Here is a 12500-nt window from a genome sequence, read left to right on the forward strand (position 1 = left end):
GCTGGAAAAATTTTGATGATTATGTGTTGTAATTGTATCATGTATGTGACATTGTATGAAAAGATCTTTTATATCCTAATTGTAAGAATTGTTTCAAAGACATTTGCATGGTCTTCATAAAAAGATTAAATATTAAAGTATATGATTATTATTATATTATAATTATATTTTTTTTTACTAAAGTAAGTTTGTCCTCATGAAGGAGAGTCCCCAGGTACAATGCAAATGCAATTTTGGCCTTCTTCCTGTTAGTTATTAGAGCCATTTGTAATTGCTCTGTGGTAAAAATTCCCTCAGCACGATAAAACCCCTCCCAACACTGTGAGGTAAAACACACCTATATAGTTGCTCTAAGGTAATATTAACTTCACAATAAATAAATTGAACCACTCAGAGGAAAAATACAGCTCAATAGACGGTTTGAGCTCCAACTGCCGTCTGTGTTACCTATCTGAGGTAAAATACAGCTTGAGCTAAAAAAAAAAAAGATTCCGGATGAAAAAAACGTCATTTCCGATCTATTAAACCATTAGATCGAAGACTTTATTTTTACTCTCAATCTTTTTGCTCACTTTGATTTTTCGGCATATTCGATAATTTTCCCCGGATTTTCAGCCTACTCGCACGTTCGTGTATGGTACCTCGACAACAACTAAGCGTTATGGGTTTTTTTTTGATCTAACAGGATAGTCAAACAAATTTATCTAATCGAAAAAAAAATGAAAAAAATTGTATTTTGTGGGCAACATCTGATTCGATCAGAGAGAGATTTGTCTCTTGGTTGAATCTGCCCATTGCCCCCCCCCCCCTCTCCGAGTAATCAGCAAATAACCTGATCACCATTGTTTACATATCAGCTGTTTGCCTTGGAGGAGGCCTGGCAGACCTGAGCAATGCCTCTGGCCTTCCTGGGCATTGTTAGCTCAGATAATCAGATAACTACCATTTACCCCAGGAAAGGAGGGGGGGGGGGGGACACATAGACAATATAAACAATGCAACAAATTAGCAATACTAAGCAATGGTGGAGGGCAGTGCATACAATGAAGAAATCAACTGCAGATTTTTACAAAGTGGTGGATAGAGTGGGCAGCATGGTGGCGTAGTGGTTAGCTCTCTCGCCTTGCAGCGCTGGGTCCCTGGTTCGAGTCCCAGCCAGGGCACTATCTGCAAAGAGTTTGTATGTTCTCTCCGTGTCTGCGTGGGTTTCCTCCAGGCACTCCGGTTTCCTCTCACATTCCAAAAACATACGGATAAGTTAATTGACTCCCCCTAAAAAAAAAAATTGGCCCTAGACTACAGTACTTACACTACATAATATAGACATATGGCAATGGTAGGGATTAGATTGTGAGCTCCTTTGAGGGACAGATAGTGACAAGATATATATATATACACTGTACAGCGCTGCGTAATATGTCGGCGCTATATAAATACTAAATAATAATATTAATAATAATAGAGTAGGGTGGGAGTCTGAATCAATACACCTGGGTGCATCGGGAGGTGGGGGGGGTCAGAGGTGGTCATTATCATCTGCCTCCGCCAAGTTTCATCTACCAGGAGTACGAGGCTAGTGCCTAATACACACCATACAATTTTCTGTTAGATTTAAGGTGGCCATACACTGGTCGATGTGCCATTAGATCGACCAGCTGACAGATCCCTATCTGATCGAATCTGATCAGAGAGGGATCGTATGGCTGCCTTTACTGCAAACAGATTGTGAATCGATTTCAGCCTGAAACCGATTCACCATCTGCTGAGCTGCTCCTGCCGCCGCCCCCCCCCCCCCCCCGTATACATTACCTGACGCTGGCTCCCGGGCATCTTCTCCGCATTGCACGGCTCTGTTCCGGCACCATCCCGGCGCTTCCTGTGTTACTCCGTGACCAGGAAGTTCAAATAGAGCGCCCTCTATTTGAACTTTCTGGTCACTGCAGTGACACAGGAAGCGCCGGGATGGATGGAGCCGGAACAGAGCCGTGCAGCGCGGAGAAGATGCCCGGGAGCCAGCGTCAGGTAATGTATACTTGATCGGATCGGCCGCCGCTAGCGACGCGCACTTTACCCGCGGGCGATCGATGGTAATTTCCCGCACTGCGCGATCGACGGACCGATCCGATTTCGGGAGGAAATCGGATCGGCGGCTGCGTTTACCGCGAACGATTGGCAGCAGGTTCGATCCCAGGATCGAATCTGCTGTCGAAACGGCTGCGAATCGAGCCAGTGTATGGCCGCCTTTACCTGCCAGATAGATAATTTCCAACATATTGGATATTCTCTATCTAACCATCTATCTGCCCAGCAATTAGGCATTGTTCTACTCAGCAGGAGATAACCAGAAGACAATGCACCAGAGACAATGACCAGTCTCTACTGCTAGGAATACAAGGGACGTTTTGTACCGCTGAATCGTTCCGCTGATGGCTCGATTGATAAAATCCGACGTGCCTGATCACCCGCCGGATCGATTCCGCACTCGATACCGCGGGCAGAACAATGGAAGAAAACGAGCAGAAGATAAGCGCCCGCGGGACGAGTGAGGACGCGTCGGAATCGATCCAGTGGCTCAATTCAGCGGTACAAAACATAACGTGTATTCCTAGCATACCAGTACTTTACAGGAAATAATCTAACAGAAAATCTAACAGAAAAACCTAATGCTGGGATTACACGGTGCCTTCGATGATAAAATTCCGACATGTCCGATGCTCCGCTTGATTCTGTTCCGCTCGAGTTAGAAAGTCAATAGAAAAAAGATAAGAAAAACGAGTGGAAGATAAGAGAATTGAGCAGAAAATCAGATCGAGCGCTGAATCGAATACAAAAAACGTAGCGTGTAATCCCAGCATCACAGAAAATTGTATGGTGTGTACTAGGCATAGAGCTTCATCTACACGGTACAATTTTCCATCAGATCGCATCTATTAGACGGATCTATTCGAGAATTTCCAACCGGTCCAATCGGATTACGTTAGATTTTGGGTACTTATCAAACCAAAATCTATCGCAAAATCTATCGCAAAATTGATCTGAAACAATTTGGACGTCTACACAGGATGCAAATAAATATATCTAATAAATCTGTCTATCTAATGGAAAATTGTACCGTGTAGATGAGGCTTTACACACAATGCAATTTCCCACCGACAGACGGTAATCAGGCGATTATTTCCGACATGTCGGCTCCCGTCCATCGGACAGGAAATTGCATGGTGTGTACCCTGCAGCATTGAGCCTTGTACACTTGCTGGATAGAAGCCGCTTGAAATGTCTGACGGACAGCAGATTGTCCCGTTTTTTGAAACGACAATCGTAAAAAAAATTTTGCTCAATGACGAGCGACCGATATCGGGTATTCTGACTGGCAGATAAATGCAGACAACTATTGGGCAGATATCAAAAGAACAACATAAAAGGAATATAATCAACAAATACCCCCTGCACAGCGTATCACGACACTTCACCACCCATCACGAGAGTAACCCGGAACTATTTCACATCACACTCATTGACAAAATTCCACAAAACCGGTTCAACTCGTTTGAGCTTCTTAAATCACGTGAGATGTACTGGATCCAAATTCTGAAAACACTTACTCCAGGTGGCCTTAATGAGCAGCTGGAAAAAATCTATTAATATTCCATCCCTTTACAGTCTCGCTTCAAGTCTTTTATCCGTCCTCTCATTTTATTCGTCCTCTCCTTTTAAGAAATAGTGACCGATTTTTTTTAAATCAAAGTGTACTGTATACTTTTGTCGGTGTTTTCTATTGTTTTCTATATATTATTATATTTTATATTGTATGTTTTATAATTTTTATCCAGAAGGTCACATAAACGTAGACATTTTTCAGTATGGCTGTAGTGATCAGAACACTGGTTATGATACCCATGATAGGGTAGAAATGTGACAAGTGTACCCAAAGGTATGACAATTTTTGCTCAGAGACCTATAGTTTTATAAGTTTATATGTTCTGAATAGGAATGGTTCTAAACCTATAGAATCAATTTTATATAACTGATATGACATTGGCTAAAATTGTATCTTACAATGCAGCATTGAATGTATTGCCAAATGCATTTATTTCACAGAAGGTTTATGAATCTTGTCCACTGGGGGGCACCAGCGCTCTTTATTGTATATAACACAACTTGAAAATGTAAAAGTGTGGGATTACGATCAAGATCCTTTCAGAACAACTATTGTATCACAATGACACTCTGTTTTTACACGAAGCCTGTAATTGTTACAAGTATGGGCAACCTGCCCTTCATTTCACACTTTCCCTTCCCCTCTTCCGGCGTATCCACCCGACATGCGGAAGTGTGTCATGCGTTCCACACTTTCCGCATAAACAGAGTGCGCGCATGCGTACTAACACATTGCCACGTGCCACTCGCCCCACAATCCATTGCGCGCATTGGCGCTTCCTAAACGACGCAGCGCGCGCATCCAGGTTCCAGCCCGGCCTCTCCGCATTGGCCAATCATCTTCAGTAACCTCACTTCACTCCCCGGGTGGACCCACCCCCCTCACGCTCACCAGCTCCTCCCATATTCTCCTCATATACCCTATACACACGCTGTACCGGCACAGAGGTGCCAAGCATCATCTAGACTTCACGCTGGTAAGTTGATACTCCTGTCCACCTATTGCAACTTAATTACATCCTTAACCCCCTGGGCACTATCTAACACACTAGTCTTTCCACCTAGCATAGAAATGACTTTACCACCGAGCAGCACTATTCCCTACTAAGTAAGCACAGCCCACAAGTATACCCTCCTGGTGAAAATATGCACTGTTACAAATACAAATATCTGGACATACATTGCATACATGTTTTGATACAGGGTTAAGTGCAATATTAGACAGTTCAATGATAGCCTACTTGTGTTAACACTATTTTTACTAGAAATACTATTTATATATGTATGTTATTTGCTGTACCTATACAATTGTACCACACACAGTATGCTGATGCCTGCTATGTATCTCTGTCATTTTCAGTGTTGTTGCTCCAGTCCCTTATTGCCTGAGGAAGCGGGCTCTGCCCGTGAAACGCGTTGCGACTATTTACTGGGAGCTTTTGAATGAATAAATTGTGTATACATTTTTTGAATGTCAACAGCCTTGTTGTCGGTTTATGGTTAGCGGTCCACCACCGCAACCAAAACATTTTTAACTTTTTATCTATTTTTATACTTTCGGCGCCTCTGTTTACTTTTACGCATTGGCCAGATATCGTGCAGTCAGCAGGTGTGTATAAGTCATTCAAACGACATCAGGGGCGTCGCTAGCCCCAAAGATCAGTGGCACGTGCCCCGGATGTATTCTGGGGTGCCCCAGATGTCCCCCAGGCAGAGTCAGCTGTGGTGCTGCAATGGTGGGCATGCTGGGAGCTGTGGTGCATTAATTGGAGGTATGCTGGGTGCTGTGGTGCCTCTATGTAGGCATACACAGAGCTGCGGTTCTTCTATGGGGGCATGCTGGGAGTTGTAGTGCCCGAATGGAAGGCTGATGGGAGCATGGGAAGGGGTCCATTAGGTCAGGGAGTGCTAAGGAGGAACTGCCTGGTGGCAGGCCAGCCCGCCCTGCAGAAAGCAAGAGCAGCCAGCACTGATGCCAGGTAACTGCCTAGTTTTACACTATATATAAAACATTTTCTTGGGCAGGCCTACTTAAGTTCTTGTAAATTTAGCTCCACCCATGACCACACCCACATTCTGGTGCGTGGTCACACCCATTTATCGTCTGGAGTAGTGCCCCGGATTACTTCGGATCCTAGCCACGCCCCTGAACGACCTTGTTCCTAAGCATGCGCACATGCTGCTCCGGTGTGTTTGGACAGTTAGGCCGGATGATTTCAATTCGCCGGCGATTCTAAAGCACGGCCTAAATCACTTTAGCTAGCCTTAGCCCTTAGCTGCTTGTCGGGGTTTATTGCCAGGAATTGTTTGAGAGACGTCACTCATTCCAGGGAGATGAGTTTTATGTAGCGCATGCGTTGCACCGGCAATTATCAGGTATTCATGCGGGGGGGGGGGGGGGTGTTACGTGTACACTAGGGGGAACAGCTGATGGCGGCCAACAGATCTCTCTCCGATCAGATTCAATCAGAGAGAGATCTGTCTATTTGTCAATCGGCCACCAAACTTGGCAGATGTATGGGCACCTTTAAAGTGGTCATATATCTAACAATGATAGGCACGTCCCTTCGCATTCATCGCTCGTCCCGATATCACACGCCATCACCACCGCTCACCTGATCGAGCACGTCGGCCCGACATCTTACAGCATGTCTGATCGATACATGTGGCCATTTCTGGGCCGAAATTGGTTGCATCGTCAATCGGGCATGCTCTTGGCGGCACCAATCTTAATCCGATTTGATATCATAATAATCGTTTCAGATGGCCGATCGGCCGCCAAGTCGCTTGCTGTATGGCCAACTTTACTGTCCTGACTACAGGTGCTCATACATCAAGAAATTTTGCTATACGATCGACCATTTGATTCAATAATTTTTTCGAATAGATAGAAATCTTTATTGTCATTGTAACAACCGAAATTGTACAACGAAATTCTAAAGTGCCATTTTCCAGCAAAAGCAAAACATAACATTCTATTCCTACATACATTGAATCGAGAGAGAATCGAGTGTGTTCCAGTATCCTCAATCGATGAAAAGTGGCTGATATGTCCAATCGACCAGCTTAGTCGATCAATCAGGATGCAAGATATCGGTCTATCGCACAGGAATCAGCTTCTGTTTACGTCGTTCGATCGACTTTGAATCGATTTTTGCATTCAGGGCATGGAGGCACAACATCGGTCAGATCGATTAGCGAAGGTGCATTGCATAGGATATCGCTTGTAGTGTGTGGGCCAGTAGTTGATCGACTTTCGTTCAACCATACTGAAGTCTATTCCCCAATAAAGTTGATTGCTTTGTCGACTGAAACAGAATCACTAGATGTATGGCTACCTGCAGCTGTAACAGCTACATCCAATGAGAGGCTGCAGCTGTGAGCAGCTCAGGAGGAGGTGGGCTTATCTGGCTGGTCACACATTACATATGAAAAGAGGGGGCAGACTGGCAGGCTAAGGATTCATCACCTCTTTTGTAGTGGTCACAGAGTAGAGATCACATCTACAGCTTGTAGACATCATCTCTGTTTCTTCTCCAGGAGGCTTGGTTTCCAAGTTTTGTTTCCTGCAAATCAGCCATGGATTCTTCTGATCTGAGGAGCGAGCTGAAGTGCACCATCTGCCTGGAGGTCTACAAGGATCCCACCACTTTAGGATGCGGCCACAACTTCTGCCAGATCTGTATCAAACGGATGCTGGATAGGCAAGAAAGCCAGGGCTATTATAGCTGCCCTCAGTGCCGATCCACATTCAGGACCCGTCCCACGCTTCAGAAGAACGTAACGCTGGCCAACATTGCAGAGAGCTTCCAGGCTAAGCTTTCGTCTTCGAACTCTGGTCTTCAGAAGGCAAGAGTCCTCTGTACCTATTGTCTCCATGCTACAGTAAATGCCGTGAAGTCCTGTCTGCATTGCGAGGTTTCCTTGTGTGAGGATCACCTGAAGCTCCACAGTAAGTGGACCGAACATACCTTAATAGAGCCATGTGCTTCACTGGGGACCAGAAAATGTCCTGTCCACAAGAAGCTTCTGGAGTATTACTGCACTGTGGATGCCGCCTGTATCTGCGCATCATGCAAACATAGTTCCCACCATCGAGGACATCAGGTGCAAACGCTCCACGAGGCCTCCAGGGGAAAAAAGGATAGGCTAAAAAATACTCACACACAGCTGATCGCCAATCGACAGGAGATGGAGAGAGACATCAACCAACTGCTGGAAACTGAAGAAAAAATAAACAACACAGTAGCTAATCTATCAGCGCGGACCACTTCCCTGTACCAAGGCATCAAAGACCAGATTACTGCCTATCAGCTTCGGACATCTCGAGATATTGATGAGATCTGGGGACAGAGCTTACAGAACGTGGCATATCGGATAGAACAGTTAGAAGGAAGGAAAGTTGAGCTGTCCGGTGAGATTTCTCACCTCGAGGAGCTGTTTCACACAACGGACCCTCTAACAGTCCTACAAGAAGAACAATCTGATAGAAAGGACTTTTTGGAGACCAGAATGGAGGGCCTCCGTAGCGGCATAAATGTTAAGATGCCGGATGAAGCTATGTTCTTTTTGAAGCTGCGAAAATTCTTCTCTGACGTTTTACATGATCTTCCAAGTTTGTTTGAGTTTCCTCGGATGGCCGATGTAGGGCTCGACACGGCCACGGCGTCCGCGAACGTATCAGTGTCCTGTGATGTCACCACTGCACATGGAATACAAGCTGAACCTTCTGCTTCTGGCACGGGCGACCAATTTGAGTCTCACCAGGTGTTGAGTGGAGTGGGTCTCTGTGGCGGGCGCCAGTACTGGGAGGTGGAGTTGAGTGGTACCAGTAATTGGCGCGTTGGAATGACATACAGGAGTATTGACAGACGCGGGCCCGGCAGCGTGTTTGGGAATACAGAGAAGTCATGGTGCTTATGTCAGTGTAACCGGAAGTATTTCTTCAGGCACAACGGCGGTAATACAGACCTAAACCTTGAACCAAACCTCACGATCCTTAAGCTGGGGATCTACCTGGACTTTGACGCTGGGCAACTTTCCTTTTATAGCTTGGAGCCCGAGCTTAAGAGTCTGCACACCTTCCAAGCCTGCTTCACTGAGCCGCTCTACGCTGCTCTCCGTGTCGGCAACGGCGTCTGCATGAAAATAATCCAGTAATTACAGGAGCGTTTTCACACACACGGACACACGCTACATGGATCTCAGTCGGAAACACTGCTACAGTGTGTGTGTGTGTGTGTGTGTGTGTACAGTGTGTACAGTGTGTGTGTGAATACAGTGTGTGTGTGAATACAGTGTGTGTGTGTGTGTGTGTGTGTGTGTGTGTGTGTGTGTGTGTGTGTGTGTGTGTGTGTGTGTGTGTGTGTGTGTGAATACAGTGTGTGTGTGTATGTGTGTGTGTGAATACAGTGTGTGTGTATGTGTACAGTGTGTGTGTGTGTGTGTATAGTGTGTGTGTACAGTGTGTGTGTACACTGTGTGTGTGTATATGTGTACTGTGTGTGTATGTGTACTGTGTGTGTGTGTGTGTGTATAGTGTGTGTATGTGTACTGTGTGTGTGTATAATGTGTGTGTGTGTAGTGTGTGTATGTTCAGTGTGTGTGTACAGTGTGTGTGTACAGTGGGTATGTTCATTGTGTGTGTATGTGTGCAGTGTCTACGGTATACAGTATGTATGTGTACTGTGTGTGTACTGTGTGTGTGTGTGTGTGTGTGTATGTGTACAGTGTGTATGTTCAGTGTGTGGATACAGTGTGTGTGTGCAGTGTGTGTGTACAGTGTCCATATGGAAAGTGTGCAGTGGCTTAGGGGTGACTGCACTTGGGCCCCTGGACCAGAGGGCCCCCAGGGGCTCTCCTTCATCCATCTAATTACGAATCAGCTGATTTTGGTGTGCGGCTCTGAGAGCCAAGCGCCAAAACTGGGTGCCCCATAGCAGCAATGCTATGCTGTGCGGGGCGCTTAGCGGTAATTCGGGGCTCTGGCGTCTGCCAGACCCCAAATTACATCTCCCTCCCAGGGACGGATCTAGGGGTAGGGGCAGGTGGGTCTCTTGCCCCAGGTGTAGTTTGTTGAATTCTTAAAAAGGCAGCAAAATTTGGATGGGGAATGGCAGTTTAGGCGCCAAAACCTGACCTTTAGGTGCCCAAACCTGACCTTGCTCCAGGCGCAACTTGGTCTAGATCCGTCCCTGTTGGTGCCCCATGTACAACTTGCACTAGGGTCCCAAGCTCCTTAGTTGTGTCACTTAGTGTGTGTGTGTGTGCACAGTGTGTGTGTGTGTACAGTGTGTGTGTGTGTGTACAATGTGTGTGTGTACCTAACCCTGCTCTCACACAGAACCCCCCCAACACCTAACCCTTCTCCCCCCACTCCCGGCACAAAATATCTAACCCTACTCTCACACAGAACCCTCCCCGACACCTAACCCTTTCCCCCCACCTTTGGCACAAACTATCCAACTGTACTCTCACATAGAACCCTCCCCCCCGACACCTAACCACAAACACCCCCCCTTACCCACACACACTAACTATCTAATGCCTAACCCTCTATCACCCCCCCCCCCCACACACACACACACACACACACTAGCTAGCTACCTAACGCCTAACCCTTAATCCACCCAACCACCAACACACTACCTACCTAATCCGTAAACCCATGCACACTATTTGCCTAAACCTTTGAGTGCCCAATATATATATTTTTATGGGGTGCCTAAATTTCTGCTCCAGGGCCCAAATACCGATATTTTACATTGGCGCCTATGGCAATTAGTTCACTTGCTGCATGCGCCCTAATTTACTGATTCCTGGCCATACACCTATAGATGGCCACCAGATCATCAGATTGAATGTGATCTGATAGTGATCTATTGACTGACCACACACTGTACACAGATTTTGAATCATTTTCAGCATAACTGGGTGGCAGGACTTCAGAGAACGCTAATATTGTGAGACTCCGCCCTCACTGTCAGCTGATATCACATATCGGAGTTCTACAATCTCATGTTATTATAAAGCCATTCGCTCTCGGCTCTGAATTTCCAGAACTGACTGTCGCTGAGCTTGTTCCTCATCACAAGTCTGTGTATCCTCTGTGTGGGGTACATACTGCCCAGAAAGCTCCCGCCTAGCTGCAGGAGAGAGTAGCTACACAGAGCAGGAGCCATTGTTACTTATTTTCTACATTGCATTGACTAATCCATTGGGCTGTGAATGCCAGCTCCTTCTAACATTCGCCTCTGGTTGTGTCACAATGTTTTACCCCGATGCAGAGTTACAAAGTGTCATACAGAGTTAAAGAAATGTCCTGAACTGTTTTTCTTATTATTACATTATATACTGTTATACATTATTACATGTTTGTTATTACATGTTGCAGTGTAATATAAATGGTTGTAAGGTGTTTAAAGCGCATTAAATCACATTAAAAACAACCAAAAAACATTGTTTAAGTATCCACATGCAGCTATCGGTATAAAGCACACTAGACTAACAAGCAGCCAGTGGGAAGGGAACTTGTTTGTAAGCGGGGGCGGGACCTCTTTGTAAGCAGGGGATGGACTGTGACGTTAAGGTGCCCAGACATCATACAAAGTCTGTGCTGCAACAAGCAGGCTCGATCGATCTTTGACCAATTTCCTTACGAAATAGTTCAAACGCGTCGATTGGACATGCTGGAAGCCTGGAAAGGTCTCTGTTGAAAGTGATCAATGGCGTGTGTGACGTCAGGTGGTAGCGCTTGGTGTAGTAGTGAGATAGTTGGGAGTGTACTTTTTTATATACAGGTAAAAGAGAAAAAGCTTTTAGTCCTTTTTAGGGTGATCCACTTTGCCCACAATGAACTCTCTATATTGGTAGAAAGGACCATCATATGTAGAACACACAAATTCTTGCAAGGTCTTGTGGTACAAAAATATCAAAAAATCTTTATTGACACAAATATAAAGGGATTTCATAAAAAGTCTCGGTAAGGAGCTCCTTGTTTATATAAAGAATCATTCAAAACAGGGACATGACAATCAATAGTAGTGTAGGCTTAATGCATTCACAATAGTATTTAGGCAACGACACGCTTGTTTCGGTAGCGCTTGGTGTGACAGCAGGGGGGGGGGGGGGGGGGACAGCAGAGCAGGCCAGGAGTCGTGGCGGGACAGGTGAGATTTTACACCACATGGGTGCCGGGGGGAGGGGGGGCGGCAGGTGGCAGAGGAGGCGGAGCTTCTTGATAGATCAGAAATCGGCCTGTGGTGTATGGGTAGCCAATAGATCTCCCTCTTATCAGATTGGATCAGAGAGAGATCTGTCTCGAGGTCGATCTGTCCTTGCATCGTTAGTTGTATGGCCATTTTAAGACGGGTCATCACTATGGCCATGGTGGAGGCGGAGCCTCTCTGTAAGCAGGGGATGGACTGTGACACAAGACAGGCCTCTGCTATTGGGGACATCATGAAGGCGTGTCTGGTGCCCCTTTGCTTGCAGTCATTTGATTCTCCCTATGACTTTAAGCAGGGGCGGAGCTAATCTATTCAGGGCAACCAATCAAATTCCATCATGAAAGTCATTACACTGAGGACATGTATGTTGCCTCCTGCCTGGCTTCCTCTGTTGCAGACACACATCCCGGAGGTGAGAAATCCATACCTTCTATTAGGGTCACCCATGGTAAGGTGTGCAGATCTCTACCCCCCCCCCCCTCCCCTCCAACCGCTCTCAGTCTGCAGTGTGAGAGGAGGTGCTTTATTTCCTTTTATACAATGCAGATTGCCTGGCTAGCATGCTGATCCTGTATCTATGATACATTTAGCCATAGCCCCTGAACAAGCATGCAG

General features: G+C 46.0%; 1 protein-coding gene across 1 annotated transcript; it reads left to right on the forward strand.

The window, feature by feature from the left end:
* Positions 1–7236: 7236 nt before the first annotated feature.
* On the forward strand, positions 7237–8817 carry LOC137541060 (E3 ubiquitin/ISG15 ligase TRIM25-like). The gene has a single exon (XM_068262203.1). It carries the CDS (start codon positions 7237–7239, stop codon positions 8815–8817), a length of 1581 nt encoding a protein of 526 aa, XP_068118304.1.
* The last annotated feature ends 3683 nt before the right edge of the window (positions 8818–12500 follow it).

The sequence above is a fragment of the Hyperolius riggenbachi genome, chromosome 12, assembly GCF_040937935.1.
Source record: "Hyperolius riggenbachi isolate aHypRig1 chromosome 12, aHypRig1.pri, whole genome shotgun sequence".
Lineage (NCBI taxonomy): Eukaryota > Metazoa > Chordata > Amphibia > Anura > Hyperoliidae > Hyperolius > Hyperolius riggenbachi.